The sequence below is a fragment of the Xenopus tropicalis genome, chromosome 5 (assembly GCF_000004195.4).
Source record: "Xenopus tropicalis strain Nigerian chromosome 5, UCB_Xtro_10.0, whole genome shotgun sequence".
Lineage (NCBI taxonomy): Eukaryota > Metazoa > Chordata > Amphibia > Anura > Pipidae > Xenopus > Xenopus tropicalis.
Window position 1 is genome coordinate 59,391,040 of NC_030681.2, and position 18,388 is coordinate 59,409,427.

At 40.5% G+C, this 18,388-nt stretch overlaps 1 protein-coding gene across 7 annotated transcripts in view; it reads right to left on the reverse strand.

The window, feature by feature from the left end:
• The window catches only part of sash1 (SAM and SH3 domain containing 1), a 254,021-nt gene that overhangs the window by 177,708 nt on the left and 57,925 nt on the right, over window positions 1-18,388 (reverse strand). For all 7 annotated transcript variants that reach the window (XM_018094286.2, XM_018094288.2, XM_018094285.2 and 4 more), the window contains one exon: window positions 3,298-3,347. In XM_018094286.2, coding sequence (XP_017949775.1) covers window positions 3,298-3,347 — 50 coding nt within the window. The remainder of the gene's footprint in view (window positions 1-3,297; window positions 3,348-18,388) is intronic.

An 18,388-nucleotide genomic window follows, 5' to 3' on the forward strand; every position in this document is an offset into this window, starting at 1 on the left:
CAGGGGATACCCAGACAAATAGCACAGGGTACGGAACCCCTGGCTTAAAAACCCTTTGTTCTTCACTCCACTGACAACTAAATACTGAAATCCCATCCAAAATGAACCCAGCATCTCTAAAAATCTATGGTGTCTTGCATTACCAATCAATGGAAAATCCTGTCGTCTATATTGTTTTATCTCTAACTACCAGTACCTGCCACCTATTAGCTTCTACAAATGTCAGCTATCAGCTGTGAACCCTGTTTTGTGAGAAATAAAGTGTTGAAAAAAAAAAAAAAAACCTACTAAAAATATTTCAATGTTGTGTAACAATGATCCTCAGACCATAAATTTCTTGCCATGAAAATGCAGAAACTTTTGATTTCTGTAATTAATAATTAGCATGTATCAACTGTGTAAAAATATCTCAAAAGTGATCTATTAATAAACCTTCAAATAGCTTGCACACAACAGTTGTGAAAGGTACTTTCCCTTTGAAAGGCTCGTTCAACCCCCAAAGGGGCCCCCGACCCACAGGTTGAGAATCGCTGTTATAGTAGCTAACAGTAGTAAAAGTATTAAAATGTTAAAATAACAACCCATGACGTACAGTATAAAGTCAACTAACACATCAGACATAATAGTGAGAATACTACCAGCACACAAATATGCTAAGCAACAGTAGATATGATAAGGGCTAAAACATAACACTATGTAAAAATGAACATATCTTGAAATGTATAAAGGACTAACGTACTGCCAAAGTGAGAACTAAACCCAACTTGTCAACAAGAGCTATCTGAGTAAAAATTTAGAGCATATTGTGTGGTGAGCAGCATATAAAACATCAATTTTTCTTTAATTTTACTTTGCGCACGGACGGTGACGTCACTTCCACAATTGAGAGACCGAAGTGAGGTGAAAAATGAGGAGGAATGGGAATAAATACTATATAGATGTTGGGGTTCTAATGTTTCAGTTCCCGACAAAGTTTGACAGCAATCACCCGAAATGCGTTGAGCTTGTTGCTAATAAACCTATATTACACTACAATATTGTAAGTAGCCTGTATTGTGCAGGGCTTTTATCTTAATAAATATTAGGCATTTCTTAGGCTGCACAGTCCAGTACCAGGGTTTATCCAGTGCCACTGATCTTAAAAATCTCTGGATATTGGTATAACAAAGTACCAGGATTGATTCAAATTTAGCCTTTTTACCCTGAATCAAGCATTGTGGTTGAAAATTGTATGGTGATACCCCTTTACTTATTTTATCACTAAATGATAGCAAATTGTCAGCAGTAGGGAGGGTCCCCAACTTGTATCCTGCTGTTCATGTTTTTATGGGAAAAGGAAGTACTTTTTTAAAGATATCTAAATAAACTTTGATATGTGGTTTTATCAAGATGTTTTTATGCAATTTTTTGCCATGGAAACAGTTTAATCTGTTTTATAAAGGTTATATAGAACAAGATAAGCATCCCTCATCTGCGTAGTTACCCACTTCTTTACAGCATCTTTTTAACGAAAGATTCTGACATGGTCAAATATTTAAATTTTGTTTTGTTAGGATTTGAAGCAATTTTGATATCTTGCATTAATATACGACCGCACAGAAAGAGATGGCTTGCAGGTAACCAATATATACAGTACTAGGCACAATACAGAAATAGAAAGGGAAGTTTGAGAAAAAAACAATTTGAAAAACATATGAAGTAACTGAACACAATCTGATCGGCTATTGTTGGCTCCACCCAGTTTTGCTAACCTTGGACCACAGTCTTATAGTAAAACTGAAACCAATGGAAAAAAAATATGATTGGCTGTTAGTGGCTTTGATTACTTTTTCTAACTTTGAATACGTAGTCACCCAGTGACTGTGCAAAGTTTGGGAAGGCTGGCATAAATAGTGTGAGGATGGGAGAGTTTTAAATGTAAAACAAAAAAATTAAATGGATGAAATCTGATTGGCTGTTGGTGGCTTGGTGCATTTTTATTAACCTTGACCTGCAGTCCACCAGTGACCAACGATGAAGAGTTGGGGGACCTTAGCATTAATTCTGTGAGAATGACAGCAGATTAAATTCCCCCATTTAAAGTTAATGGGTGAAATCTGATTAGATGTTCATAGCTCTGCCTGCTTTTGGGCATCCAACAAATATCATCTTTTCATTTCAGGCCAACCCCATGAATATATGATCCAAGTTTGGTGAGTGTAGCCTCAAAGCTGTAAAAGTGGCAGCAATTTACACTTCCCCGTTGAAAGTCAGCTCCTCCCACCTTAGGTCATCCAACAATTATCTTTTCATTTGGAGTCACCCCATGATTATGTTATTCAAGTTTGGCGAGTGTAGCTTCAAAGCTGTAATAGCAGTTTGCGAATCTTCCCTGTAAATTTCAATGGAAAAATTGAGGTTTTTGGAGTGCCTCCATGAAAAGACTGGGGGGTGGGTTCACTTAGAGAAGCACAAGCATCCTGCTCCATTATGGGACAAAGTAGTGTGGAGAGATTGGGTGTTGTACCCCTAAAACTGTAGGAGGAGAAGCCTTTAGAAAATGGGAGGCTCTAAGAATATGGAAAAAAAAGAAAAAGCGGAAGAATAAGCTGAAACCAACATAATTAAGAAAAAGAATAAGAAGCGGAACAAGCTGAAGTCGAAGAACGATAAGTTGGTTGTTCAATTCAAGTTCATTAAGAAGAAGAGAAAGAATAAGTTGAAGGCGAAGAACAGTATGTTGGTTTTTCAAACCAGCATAATAAAAATAAGATTAAGAAGCAGAAGATTAAGCTAAAGAAGATTAAGCAAGTACGTTGGTTGCTCAAACCAACATAATTCAGAAGAAGCGGAAGACGCAGTTGAAGCTGAAGAACATTATGTTGGTTTTTCAAGCCAACATAATTAACTCTGGTTGAAATATCCAAAATATTTATAGTCCATAGATGGCAGTTTTTAGTTTAAGAGAAAGGGGGTTTATTTCAACTTCTCTCATAAGCCACAAAAAAAAAAAAAAAACTGACAAGTTTATGGACATTATGCCAAACTGCCAACAATCGAAAATTCCGAACTTCTGCATAGGTAGTCACCAGTGCAGTATTCTTATTTTTTTTTAAAGAGATGCCATTGTGTACCTTTTGTTTAGTATTACTGCTAAGGGCATTATATTTGATGTGCCACAACTCATTTTTTAGAAAGCTTGAATCCCTGAGAAACAATGGACATCTCTGGGCAATGCAGTTTTACAGTCTGTACAAATTACAATAAGTTTTAACATCAGAGTTATACAAATTTTGCATTAAACAGAAAATTACTTACTTTCCTTCTGTCTCTAGTGTTGGCAGCATACTGCTGAATTCAAGTGATTCCTAAAAGAGGAAAAATATATTGGCTAAATATATATATTTATTTATACAGAAAGTAATAGATAATAGTAATAGGTAAAATCAAGAAATGTGACATAACTGAGAGAGGGGGAAGAAACAACAAGATAAATTAACAAATGCCAACACCTGCCCATGAAATTGCCTTTCAGTCAATTGTCCAATTACTTTTGAGCCCTTAAAGTGAAGGGATTGTGTTAAAAAAAAAAATGCTTTAGTTGCCTCACATTTTTATGCAATCGTTTTGTTTACCCCACAGAATTAAAGCTGAAAGTCTGCACTTCAACTGCATCTGAGTTGTTTCATTTAAAATTCATTGTGGTAATGTACAGAACCAAATTTAGAAAAAAAAGTCTCTGTCCAAATATTTATGGACCTAACACCAAATAAAGACAATATTTGAGAAACCTGCCTGACACTTTCACCTGAAGCAAAAACTAATAATTCCAATGAACGAGAAGAGGATATTAATACAGAATATCAACTTCTTACTCCTGCTACCAGCACACCTGTAACAATGTGCCACAATAAACAGCACTATTGAAAATAGCTCCAGTAGTGGGGAACCTATATTAGAAGACAAAGCAGTGAAAAGATTAACACCACCCTTGTATTCTATAAGTACAAGACCTGATAAATAGTCATCCTATTCCCAAGCCAACACATATGCATCTGCATAGTGAAGAAGTCCACTACACACATACAGAAATTTACCATAAACTCTTGCACCCTACAAGGAAATGCCTGGAGAAAGCATTTAGCTGAGAAGAGAAAGACTAGTACAAAATTCACCTATGGTCCCCTACTCAGGATCCTAAAAAAAAATCACAGGGGAATTCAGGAGCAATTATCCAGAGAAAACCTTGTTGAAAAGCCAACCAACCTAGGAGTCAAAACCTAGGAGTCAGAAATGAAAGGGCCTACCTGGTATAGAAAACTGGATAAATATGACAGATTAAGGGAGTCTAATATCTTGTCAATCAAAACTGCCCGTGACTCGAAAATTTTGATTACTTTATCAATCAATGGTTCAGCCCCCTCACAAAGACTGACTGAAGCCCCTACAAACATATGAAACATGCTCTATGAGCTACCCCAGAGTGCTAAAACTAGCTCTAATTACCATATGCCCATGCAAAAATAGTTTGAATAGTATAATAGTATAATAGTATAATGGGCCTTACTGGCTAGGTGGGGTCAGCCAATTAGGGCTGACTCTGCCCTATATAAGCCCAGCCCCCCTTACATTCCTTGCCTGAGCTTTGGCCTTTCATTGCCCCTAGCGCTTGTTCCCTGCACTGGCTCCTTTTCTCTGCCTGCTTATGTTCTTGTTCCTGCCTGCTCCTGCTCTTGTTCCTGCTTTTACTCCAGTTGTGCTCCAAGTCTTCGCCTGCTCTGTCCTGTCCTGGTCCTTATGGTTAGATAATGGTTAGAAATATGTGAGTAGAAGAACAGAAACACTGGGCAATAGATTGTCTCCAAGCCTCCAATCGAAAAACAAAACATAACTTGGTTATCTACAAAAGGAATTTGTAACTTTATTAAAACACAATCATTTATTTCTAAAAAACATATCAAATTAAACATTATATCAACTGTAACAGTAGGTATGTAATGTAATTTTGACCTATAAGAAATGTAATAAACAATATATAGGTCAAACAAGTACAAAACTAAAAGAATGTATTCAAGTTAAATATGACACATGGTAAATGCAAAACAACAGTAGCTAGACATTTTTCTGAATGTTCAAACAGGTCCTTATCTTATCTGACGGTCACTGGCATAGATAGAATTATTCCAGACCCCCATAGAGGTGATATTAGTAATGCCCTTGTTAGGAAAGAAACCAAGTGGATCTTTTATTTACACACAAGACAACCTGACTGTTTAAACTTTGAATATGACGTATCTTGCTATGTATAGATAAAAATTAATAATGTGCCTAATGGTGGATAAGATTCTTTTTGCATAGAGTTTCTTAATTCTTTTAATTCTTTCTTAACTTTTTAATAATACACCGTTGTACATTAATTAGTTCTAATTATCTGTATACTGCGATTGGTAAATTCTTTTAGAATGTTTTGCTTTAAATAATGTATGTTTTTGAAATTTAATTCAGCCTATGAATAAGTACCCCACTTGGTACGAAACATGTAAGGCTTGTTGACATGTTGTGTATGGACATAATAAATTAAAAATATTTTTACTCTAAATTGAACTCCTTTGAAACACTATTTTTTAGTGATTCAGAGTGCCTGCCTGCATTTCCAGTGTAAATTTCCAATTAGCTCCCTAAGCTGAAGGTCTGGGGCATGAGCACCCGGACCCATCATAAGGGTAAGATTTTTACCTCCTATCACTAAAAAGCTGTTTCTCTTGTCTTTTGAGTACTGTCCTTGTCCTAGTCTTCGCCTGCACCATCCTGTACATCAGTTCGCCCACACCGTCCTGTACTGATCCTAGTCTTGGTCTGCACCGTCCTGTACTGATCCTAGTCTTCGTCTGTACCGTCCTGTCCTTATCCTAATCTTTGCCCGCACCGTCCTGTCCTTAGTTACATAGTAAGTTAGGTTGAAAAAAGACGTACGTCCATTACGTTCAACCATAATGCCTATATATAACCTGCCTAACTTCTAGTTGATCCAGAGGAAGGCAAAAAACCCCATCTGAAGCCCCTACAAACATATGAAACATGCTCTATGAGCTACCCCAGAGTGCTAAAACTAGCTCTAATTACCATATGCCCATGCAAAAATAGTTTGAATAGTATCAAACGCCATGCCTTAATGCCTGCTCTATGATATGGCACTGTAAGGCTCTGCTGGGGTTTTATCCCAGGACCTCCTGATTGCTGGCGGCTCTCCCTAACCATTGAGCCAGGAGAGCAGCCAGAAAGACCTCACTGCTCGCTCATTTATTCTTTCACGCAACTGTATAATGGGCCTTACTGGCTAGGTGGGGTCAGCCAATTAGGGCTGACTCTGCCCTATATAAGCCCAGCCCCCCTTACATTCCTTGCCTGAGCTTTGGCCTTTCATTGCCCCTAGCGCTTGTTCCCTGCACTGGCTCCTTTTCTCTGCCTGCTTATGTTCTTGTTCCTGCCTGCTCCTGCTCTTGTTCCTGCTTTTACTCCAGTTGTGCTCCAAGTCTTCGCCTGCTCTGTCCTGTCCTGGTCCTATCACTAAAAAGCTGTTTCTCTTGTCTTTTGAGTACTGTCCTTGTCCTAGTCTTCGCCTGCACCATCCTGTACATCAGTTCGCCCACACCGTCCTGTACTGATCCTAGTCTTGGTCTGCACCGTCCTGTACTGATCCTAGTCTTCGTCTGTACCGTCCTGTCCTTATCCTAATCTTTGCCCGCACCGTCCTGTCCTTAGTTACATAGTAAGTTAGGTTGAAAAAAGACGTACGTCCATTACGTTCAACCATAATGCCTATATATAACCTGCCTAACTTCTAGTTGATCCAGAGGAAGGCAAAAAACCCCATCTGAAGCCTCTCTCTAATTTGCTGCAGAGGGGAAAAAATTCCTTCCTGACTCCAAGATGGCAAACGGACCAGTCCCTGGATCAACTTGTACTAAAAGCTATCTCCCATAACCCTGTATTCCCCCACTTGCTAAAAAGCCATCCAACCCCTTCTTAAAGCTATATAATGTATAAGCCAGCACGACTGATTCGGGGAGGGAATTCCACAACTTCACAGCTCTCACAGTAAAAAATCCTTTCCGAATATTTAAACGGAACCTCCCTTCTTCTAAACGGAGTGGGTGCCCTCGTGTCTGTTGGAAGGACCTACTGGCAAATAAAGCATTAGAGAGGTTATGATCCCTTTATATATTTATACATAGTTATCATGTCACCTTTTAAGCGCCTCTTCTCCAGTGTAAACAGACCCAACTTGGCCAGTCTTTCTTCATAACTGAGACTTTCCATACCCTTTACCAGTTTGGTTGCCCTTCTCTGGACCCTCTCTAACTCAATCATGTCCCGTTTAAGCACTGGAGACCAGAACTGAACAGCATATTTTAGATGGGGCCTTACCAGCACTCTGTAAAGGGGAAGAATAACCCCCTCCTCCCGTGAATCTATACCCCTTTTAATACAGCTGAAAACCTTGTTTGCCCTTGCAGCTGCTGCCTGGCATTGCTTGCTATAGCCAAGATTATTATCTACAAAGACTCCAAGGTCCTTCTCCATTATGGATTTGCCTAGTGCAGTCCCATTAAGGGTATAAGTGGCTTGCATATTTTTACATCCCAGGTGCATGACCTTACATTTATCCACATTAAATCTCATCTGCCACTTAGCCGCCCAGATTGCCAGTTGGACAAGATCCTGCTGCAAGGACGCCACATCCTGGATAGAAATGACTGGTCTGCAGAGTTTTGTGTAATCTGCAAACACTGATACATTACTTATAATACCCTCCCCTAAGTCATTTATAAACAAGTTAAACAAAAGTGGACCCAGTACAGAACCCTGAGGGACCCCACTTACTCCAAGTAGAGAACGTACCATTAACAACCACCCTCTGTACCCGATCCTGTAGCCAGTTTTCTATCCATGTGCAAATGACTTCACTAAGACCAATAGACCTTAGTTTAGAAAGCAGTTGTTTGTGGGGAATGGTATCAAATGCTTTGTCAAAATCCAAATAGTTTAAATCTACTGCATCTCCACTGTCAAGCTTCTTACTAACCTCATCATTAAAAGCAATTAAATTGGTCTGACATGACCTGTCCTTCATAAAGCCATGCTGATTACTGCTCATAATGGCATTCTCCAGTACATAATTTTGTATGTAATCCCTTAACAAGCCTTCAAATAACTTGCCCACCATGAATGTCAAACTAACAGGCCTATAATTGCCAGGCTGAGATCTTACTCCCTTTTTAAATATAGGAATGATATTAGCATTTTTCCAATCCCTAGGTACCATACCTGATGAAAGAGAGTCTGCGAATATCAGAAACAAAGGCCACTGTAAATCTGACCCTAGCTCTCTCAGTACCCGAGGATGTATTCCATCTAGCCCAGGTGCCTTGTTTACATTTATCTTGTGTAACCCTTTAAGCAACATATCCTGTGTCAACCACTGCGTAGTTGGAGCTGAGGCAACAGTGCAACTACTGGGTGGGACTTGGCACTCTGGCTCCTCTACTGTATACACAGAAGAAAAGAACTGGTTCAGCACATCTGCCTTTTCTGTATATGCTGTAACCATATTGTTACTATAACTCAATGGGGCCACACCCTCAACCTGCATCATTTTACTATTAATATACTTAAACTTTTTGGGATTAGTCTTGGCCTTTGCTGCAATGCACTCCTCATTTTCTATCTTAGCCCCTAAATGACACTGAAGTCAGGCTGTCTGGTTAGGTGTGAAGAGCCAGAATGAATCATACAAGGGTAATCAAATTATCATACCTGTGCTACAAGTGAGGTGGTCTGTCTCTTCTTAGCAGATTCTTAGCTAATACAGGAAACCCCGGAAACAGGGGTTTCTTAACCTTAACTGTTTTTATATAATATATGCACTGTCCACTTTGGATTATTAAATATAACATTTAATATGTTTTTTTCTTTGTGCTCTAATGAACCTTTATGCCTTAAGAGGAGTGTGTATTTAAATGTGTTCTAACCCCTTGCTAGTTATAAGGAAAGTGTGTCTGCTTAACCCTTTGTTTGCTTGTGGGAAAGTTGTGTGTTGTCTGTAGACTAACTTGCATTGTCTGCGAGAGTGCTTAGCTAGGAAGTCTGGGGTGATTTGCCTCTGTGAAGTGTCAGTGTGCAACAGAACCTTTAGACTTGGGTGCTTGCGGCCTTTAAACGCGGTGGTGGCAGTTTGCTAAGTTTAGGCGGGTTGGGGCTGTTTGGGGTTTGATTGCATGAGTTAGCAAAAAACTGTGTAGTTGATGTGTTAACCCTTACCGCCCACCTGGTCATGTACATCTGTGGTGGCGTTCGTGACAATCAGGATAATTAAAATCCCCCATTATTATCACTTGTCCCAAACTAGCAGCCTTTTCTATTTGCAACAGGAGCTGAGCCTCCTCCTCTTCGCTTACCATTAATTTGGTAGATTCTTTACTATCTTTGAGAAGCTCAATACATAAGTATTGAGCTCCCTCTGTTACCCCCATCAATTCCTCCTTTATATTTGCTTTTAATTCCTGCTTAACGAACAGACACACTCCACCTCCTTTGCTATTGCCCCTGTCCCTCTGAAACAATGTATAACCCCCAATATTAACTGCCCAGTCATGCGACTCATTCAACAAAGTTTCAGCAATGCCAATCACATCATATTTCCGCTTCAGCACTAGTACCTCCAGCTCTCCCATTTTACCAGTCAGACCCCTTGCATTAGTAAACATACATTTAACCTTTTTAATGCCACAGGACGTAGAATCTACGTCCTGGGTACTAAAGGACCAAAGTGCCACAGAACGTAGATTCTACGTCCTGGGGCACTTCCGGGTTTGGGAGCGGAGAAGCAACTTCGCTCCCCGCTCGTTCCCCAGCCTCCAGACAATAGTCAGAGGTGGGGAACGAGTGGCCCCTGGGTCGCGATCACCCAGGGGCCCCATGGGAAATACCTGGAGTCCATGAGGTTTTCCCTTCCAGTGCCTCTGCCTTCTGCAGCTTCCCCCTCTGGCCCCCCTGCTTCCTGTCACGCCTACACACAGATCGTTGTGTGCAGCTGCCTCTGCTGTGTCTTTCCAGATTCTTCTGCCAGGTAAGTGCCACATACACACACAAAAACACACAATCACACACTTATTACACTAATACACACTTATACTCACACTTACACACACAAACATGCATTTTTGGGGTGGTTTTCACACATTCACACTCACACTTACTTGCACACACACATTCATAGTCACACTTACTTGCACACATGCACACAAAACACATTTTACCATGTGTACACACTCACTTACACACTTATGTATTTTTGTAAATTTTTTTTTTTCTATCGCATCGTTTTTATCCTTGCCTGAAAAAAATGTTTTATTGCCATTGCGGATAGTGTATTCGCTAACCGCACTGCGCAATACCTTTTGTGTATTATTTTGGTGTTTCTACTACATTTTCTGTGATTTCGGTGCATTTTGGGGTATTTTATTGCATGTTTAGCCATGTTATTGCATTTTCAGTTATGCATAGTTGTTGTTCACTTGACTTTGTCTGTAAAACCTATTTGCCCAACCAGAATACTCAAACTGTTATTCTGACCGCAGATATTATTAGGCAAAAAAAAAAAATGATTTTAGTGATTTTTCTTTATTTTTATCAATTTTGTTGCTTTTCATATTGTTCTTTATTACTTGTCTTTGCACATGGATATTTTGTCTGCTGTATTTCAATTTGGCATCCTGAGTACCCAACTTAGTTTGGTAAATCTATGCATATTGGGCATCAAACTGTTCAGTAGGCCCCTGGCGTTCATATTTAGAAAGTTTTATGTTGATACATTACAAAATGTGGGGGTACATAATGGGGTAAAATGCAAGCTTTGTGAAGATTTTCAGAAATGTCATAAAAACCGTTCTGTTTAGCATAGCTTTGTAGTTTGGTAGTTTGCAGTAGAAAGATGTATTTACCCATTTTTGTTTTGTCAGAATGTGTACTTTCGGAAAATATATGGTTTTCTAGAGTCTCCTAACTGTTAGGGGGTCTTATGCCGCATAATACACATACCGGGTGCAAAAACTGCATGAGCCGGAGCGTCTTATGTGAAAATTCATATGCACTATTTTTACTTGGGTGCCCCTGTACACCACATAGTTTGGTAAATCTATGCATGTAGGGCATCAAACTGTTCAGTAGACCCCTGGCGTTCATATTTAGAATGTTTTATGTTGATACAGTACAAAATGTGGGGGTACATAATGGGGTAAAATGCAAGCTTTGTGATAATTTTCAGAAATGTCATAAAAACCGTTCTGTTTAGCATAGCTTTGTAGTTTGGTAGTTTGCAGTAGAAAGATGTATTTACCCATTTTTGTTTTGTCAGAATGTGTACTTTCGGAAAATATATGGTTTTCTAGGGTCTCTGTACTGTTAGGGGGTCTTATGCCGTATAATGCACATGCCGATACCTTATATTGCAGTATATACACTTTGTATGCACTAACTTCCTTTTGGGGTCTCTAAATTCCAGATACATCAGTGATCCTATGCACAATGGGCATCAAACTGTTCAGTGGACCCTTGGCTTTCATATTTAGGGTGTGTTTTCTTGGTACCTAATGTTATGTGGGAGATAAGGTGCTTGAAAGTGGAAGATTTGATGTGATTTTCAGGTATTTCACCAAAACTAGCAATTTTGGGAAAGCACTGCGACTCTGTAGTTTGGAGTAGAAAGACATGGGTACCAATTTTGAATTCGCCCGAATGTGTACTTTCCAAAAATATATGGTTTTGGGGGGTCAATGTATTTTTTTGTGTTTTTACCCCACAGAAAATGCAGTAAACGTGTTGAATTTTCAGTAGCTAAAGAGACCTCTGGGGCAATCTCTATGCACTAACTTCCTTATGGGGTCTCTAAATGCCAGATACAGTGCTGATCCTATGCACAATGGGCATCAAACTGTTCAGTGGACCCTTGGCTTTCATATTTAGGGTGTGTTTTCTTGGTACCTAATATGTTATGTGGGAGGTAAGGTGCTTGAAAGTGGAAGATTTGATGTGATTTTCAGGTATTTCACCAAAACTAGCAATTTTGGGAAAGCACTGCGACTCTGTAGTTTGGAGTAGAAAGACATGGGTACCAATTTTGAATTCGCCTGAATGTGTACTTTCTAAAAATATATGGTTTTGGGGGGTCAATGTATTTTTTTGTGTTTTTACCCCACAGAAAATGCAGTAAATGTGTTGAATTTTCAGTAGCAAAAGAGATCTCCTGGGCAATTTGTATGTACTAACTTCCTTTTGGGGTTTCTAAATTCCAGATACATCGGTGATCCTATGCACAATGGGCATCAAACCGTTCAGTGGACCCCTGGCTTTCATATTTAGGGTCTGTTTTCTTGGTACCTAATGTTATGTGGGAGATAAGGTGCTTGAAAGTGGAAGATTTGAGGTGATTTTTTAGAATTTTCATAATTTTTTATAGAAAATGCTAAATTCAGTAAAGCATTGCTGTTTGGTACTTAGGAGTTGGAAGACATAGTTACCCATTTCGGATTCGTCAGAATGTGTAGTTTTCAAAAATGTATGGTTTCCTGGGGTAAACCTAATGTTCCAGGATTTTTGGCTTTGGAATGTAAAGTATGCCGTATTCTGCTGTAATGCTTTGAAAATTTAGTAATTTACTGCTGGGAGTTTTTGATCTATAGAAGTCAGAAATCTCAATAAAACTATACATATCAGGTATTGGCACGTTCGGGAGACATGAGGCTTTCCAAATCAGTTGAATTTTTGTCCATAAAATAAAATATGTTTCTGGTAGAAATCCTTATATCATGAAAAATAGCATTTTTTCTTTTTTTTTTTTTTTTTTATTTCAAGCTCTAAATCTTGTTCCAGAAGTGGAAATACACAAAAACTCAGGTAGATTTGGAAAGCTCAGGTTCTCCTGAAAAAAACAATATATAGTTTGCCTACCTAAACTTAACCCTGCCCCCAGTAAAAGCCACTACATTGAGAGAGCACACAATGTTTACAAAACGTCTGGCACTGGGGGGAACTGAAATGACGAATTTGGCTGGCACTTAAAGGGTTAATACTAGTATCAGCATGAGAATGTTGCGTAAACAACTTATTGTCCCCCCTGCCATTATTAGTACCCTGAAGCAAGTCTCCTCCCACATTTTCCCTTACTACTGTATGCCCACTACCTCATCTATCCTGTCCATCACTGAATTAACCGCTGCACCTTACCCCCCTCCCCCCCACTCCTAGTCTAAAATCTCCTCCAACCCTCTAGCTATCTTCTCCCCCAAAGCAGCTGCACCATCATCATTGAGGTGCAGCCCATCCCTGGCAAAAAACCTGTACCCAATTGAGAAATCAGCCCAGTTCTCCAGAAACCCAAATCCCTCCTCCCTGCCAACACAAAGCCCTCCTCTCTCAGCCACGCATTAATCTCCCTAAGCTCCCGCAGCCTTCTTAAAGTTGTTCGTGGCACAGGTAATATCTCGGAGAAAATTACCTTGGAAGTCTTCGCCCTCAACTTCGCGCATAGTTTTTTAAAATCGTTCTTGAGGACTTCCCCGCCTCCTCTAATTTTGTCATTGGTACCAATGTGTACCAAGACCGCCGGGTCTTCCGCAGCCCCACCCAACAATTTGTCCACTCGATCCACCACATGCCAAACCCTAGCACCAGGCAAGGAACACACAGTTCTGCATGTAGGGTCTTTGCGACAAATTACCCTATCCACCTTTCTAATAATTGAATCCCCTACAACTATAGCCTGCCTTCCCTTCCTAGCACTACTCCCCCCACCTGTATTAGAGGTGCAGTCTCCCAGGGTGCTCTGAGAGTCAGCCTGCTCCATACATGTGTAGGGATCCATAGGGTTAACTAGTCCCTATGGCTTTAAACCCTGCAGCTTCCTGATTTTGTGCTGTTACTGGGTAAAGACCCATGTATCAGTTTTGAGTTTATATGTGTGTTTATTGGTTAACAGGGAGACCACTCCCTTGGCACTCAGATATAGTGTTTAGCAGGGGGGTGGGTCTGTCTCTTTGGCTGCCTTCACTCACAGGGGAAGGAGCACTGTGCTGGAGGCAAGGAACTAGGCCCCAGTAAGCCATGTGCCCCAGAGTGTGGTCATCCACTCTGGTGAAGTCGGGGACAGGGACCCCGTGAATGAGGACCAGTTAGATAGCAAGTTGTGTTAAGCACTTTCTAGGAAAGTGAGATAGTGAGGGAAGAAAGCACGAGCAGTTTGGCTCAAAGGAAAGTAGCTGTGGGAGTACCCTTCCAGACAGGCACTGTTGCCTTAGCGTAGGGCCACGGTTTAGACATAGGATGCAGGTAGTGTGTAAACCCTGATCCAGAGTTGCTGTGGGGCCTGAGGAGTGTGGTATCCAGCTGACTGTTCCAGAGAACGGGTGTGCACCATCTCTGTGCTGTCCTCAGAGAAATGCTATGCTAACTGATGTGTGTGAGTATATTGCATATCCCTGCAAGTTGCTTGTCGCTGGAAATAAACCAGTTCTACTGTTCAACTGCAGAAACCTTCTGGCGCCCATTTGTTATTCTGCACTGCACACAGCTACAGTGGGTTGTAGTTGCACTACACCATAGCTTTGTTTGGTTACTTCCACATAGCGAAGGCCCATCCTGAAGGACTGAGTCGCGTGTACCCCATGTTCTAGACCTATCTAGTCGTGCTGTTGGCTTGGTTACAGCCAAGAAAGGGTTACACATGCTAGCTCAGAGCTGTCTTCCCCAGCATCTTCACCTAAAGCGGCAAATATGTTGGTTTGTACAACCTGTGAACCATCCCCCCTACCCTTGCATCCCCCCTACCCTTGCATCCCCTACTTCCCCTCTTAACGGCCACAAACCTGTCTGCCTCATTAACCTCCACTGTCCCTTATCCACCCCCAACTACACTGGCCCCTGCCAGTGTTGCTCAGTGAGCCTCCTGTTCTCCCCCATGTTTGCAGCTGCCCTCAGTGCTGCCAGTTCCCCCCTTAGATTCTGCACCTCAGATGCCAAGAGGAAAACCCACCTGCATCTCTCACAAGTAAAATGCTGCATGGAACTGCTGCTCCAAGATCCACACTGAGTAACACCGGCAATCATACTGGAACTCATATTGCCACTGGGTACTTACAGTCTCCCGAGTGCAATCCCTTGTATAGTGCCTTTTTAGATTTAACCTTTTTACTGCCAACAACGTATGAGAAATTTATAGACTGGAAGCTTTGAAGCGATTTTTTTAAAAAAATCACAAATTTTGATAAAAACCAATAATTTTAGGAAAGCATTGCGACTTGATAGTTTGAAGTAGACAGACAGTTGTGCCTATTCTGGATTCCCCAGAATCTGTTCTTTCCAAAAATGTACAATTTTCTGGGATAAACCTTCTGTTAGTGGAATTTTTGTCCTTGAAATCTAAAGTATGCAGCTTTCTGGAGCAGTGCTTTGGAAATTTGGTAGTGTACTGCTGGGAGTTTTTGACCTATACAAGTGAGAAATCTCTATAAAACTATATATATTTGGTATTGGCACATTCAGGAGACATGGGACTTTTCAAATCAGTTGTATATTCGTGCATAAAATAATTTTTGTTTCTAGTATGTGTGTTTATATTATGGAAAATTTGATTTTTTTTGCATTTTTTACATAGTTACATAGGGTTGAAAAAAGACCAGTGTCCATCAAGTTCAACCCATCCAAGTAAACCCAGCACACCTAACCCACACCTACCAATCTATACACTAACATACATAAACTATAAATACAACCACTAGTACTAACTGTAGATATTCATATCACAATAGCCTTGGATATTCTGATTGTTCAAGAACTCATCCAGGCCCCTCTTAAAGGCATTAACAGAATCTGCCATTACCACATCTCTAGGAAGGGCATTCCACAACCTCACTGCCCTCACCGTGAAAAACCACCTACGCTGCTTCAAATGGAAGCTCCATTCCTCTAATCTAAAGGGGTGACCTCTGGTGCGTTGATTGTATTTATGGGAAAAAAGAACATCCCCCATCTGCCTATAATCCCCTCTAATGTACTTGTACAGAGTAATCATGTCCCCTCGCAAGCACCTCTTTTCCAGAGAAAACAACCTCAACCTCGACAGTCTCACCTCATAGTTTAAATCTTCCATCCCCTTAACCAGTTTAGTTGCACGTCTCTGCACTCTCTCCAGCTCATTAATATCCTTCTTAAGGACTGGAGCCCAAAACTGCACTGCATACTCAAGGTGAGGCCTTACCAGGGACCTATAAAGGGGCAAAATTATGGTCTCATCCCTTGAGTCAATGCCCTTTTTTATACAAGACAGCACTTTATTTGCTTTAGTAGCCACAGAATTACACTGCCTGGAATTAGACAACTTGTTATCAACAAAAACCCCTAGATCCTTCTCCATTAAGGATACCCCCAACACACTACCATTCAGTAGATAGTTCGCGTTTATATTATTTCTTCCAAAGTGCATAACTTTGCACTTATCAACACTGAACCTCATTTTCCAGTTTGCTGCCCAGTTTTCTAATTTTGTCAAATCGCTCTGCAAAGCGGCAGCATCCTGCATGGAACTTATAGATTTTTCACAATTTTGTGTCATCAGCAAAAATAGAAACAGTACTGTCTATGCCCACCTCCAGGTCATTAATAAACAAGTTAAAAAGCAAAGGACCAAGGACTGACCCCTGCGGTACTCCACTAACCACACTGGTCCAATTAGAAAATGTTCCATTTACCACCACTCTTTGTACTCTATCCTTCAGCCAGTTCTCTATCCAATTACAAATATTATGTTCTAGGCCAATATTCCTTAATTTGATCATTAACCTCCTGTGAGGTACTGTATCAAACGCTTTAGCAAAGTCCAAGCAGATGACATCAACTGCCATTCCAGCATCGAGGTTCCTACTCACCTCCTCATAAAAAGCGACTAAATTAGACATTTAGAAGCCTATATCTTGTTACAGAATTGGAATTACACAAACATTCTACCATATTTTGAAAGCTTAGGTTGTTCTGAAAAAAATGATATATTGTTTTCCTGGGTAAACTAAAAGTCCCCCCGAGGAAAGGCCCCTAAAGTGAAACAGTGCAAAATGTTCAAAAACTGTCTGGCAATACAAGTTCCGCTTTGACCAAAACTGGCAGTAAAAGGGTTAAATGCCTTTTTTGTTTTTAAGGCGTGCTAAACACTTAATTCACATGCAACACTCGCTTAGCAGCTCCCACACTAGCTGTGCAGTCAGTAACTTATAGAGGTTCAAACCAAACAGCCAAGCGCCTGGTGAGAGTTTACCAGATTTACTCCTCCCCCTTAATTAGTAGGCTCAGTCAGCCAGGTAGCACTTAGAAATCACACAGCAGTCAGTTAATTGCACTTACTTAATCCTTTCACCCAGCACTCCCAGCATGCACAGTAAACCCCAAACGCCTTTTTTGTTTTTAACGCCTGCTTAACACTTAATTCACATGCAACACTTGGATCACATGCAACAATCGCTTAGCAGCTCCCACACTTGCTGTGCAGTCAGTAACTTATAGAGGTTCAAACCCTTTTCCTAATCTTTGCCCGTCTTGTCCTGGTCCTGATACTAGTCTTCGCCCACACCGTCCTCCAGATTGTCTCCAGTCTATGTCCTCTCCACCCTGCACTCCTACCTGTCCCTGGATCTTCGCCCTTGTCACCATGTTCTCGTCCATAGTTTAACAGCTCCTGCCTTTAGACTCACCTTTTCCTGTCTCCTCTCTAGCGCCCCTTACCTATTCCCTTACAGGCATCTTAACAGAAAAACACACAGCGGCGCCTAGCATTTACAGAATTACAATGCTCTTGAACCTAAACCTACACTGGTATGATCTGGGAAGAATAAAATTTAGAACTAGAAAGGGCATTTTCCAAAATTAGCCCATAAAAAAAGTTAAATCTAATGACACCAAGAATAACAACTTATCTATGTCATACTGCTATAGGTGAATCTCCGACTATAAATTCCTGGAAAATACCTCAGTTCCATCAGTGCTACTGCCATGAAGTCAACCTATGACTTTACAACAACTAGCAAGGCAGATCTCTGGCAGCCTAAACAGCAAACTCAAATACATTAAAATAGCACCCTAAAATCACATGGTATGCCCTAATTACATGGCTCAAGTCAATAATCATTAACACTATTAAGGGTTACACAACCACAGGTGTAAATATCCGATGTTATAACTACAAAGTGACCTGAACACAATATCCAGATTTGTTACATGAACATTCATCTGAATGGGTCTGCCACCTTAGCTACAGCAGCACTGCCCTGCTGATAGAGAGTGCCGACAAACTGCATTTTAATATAGT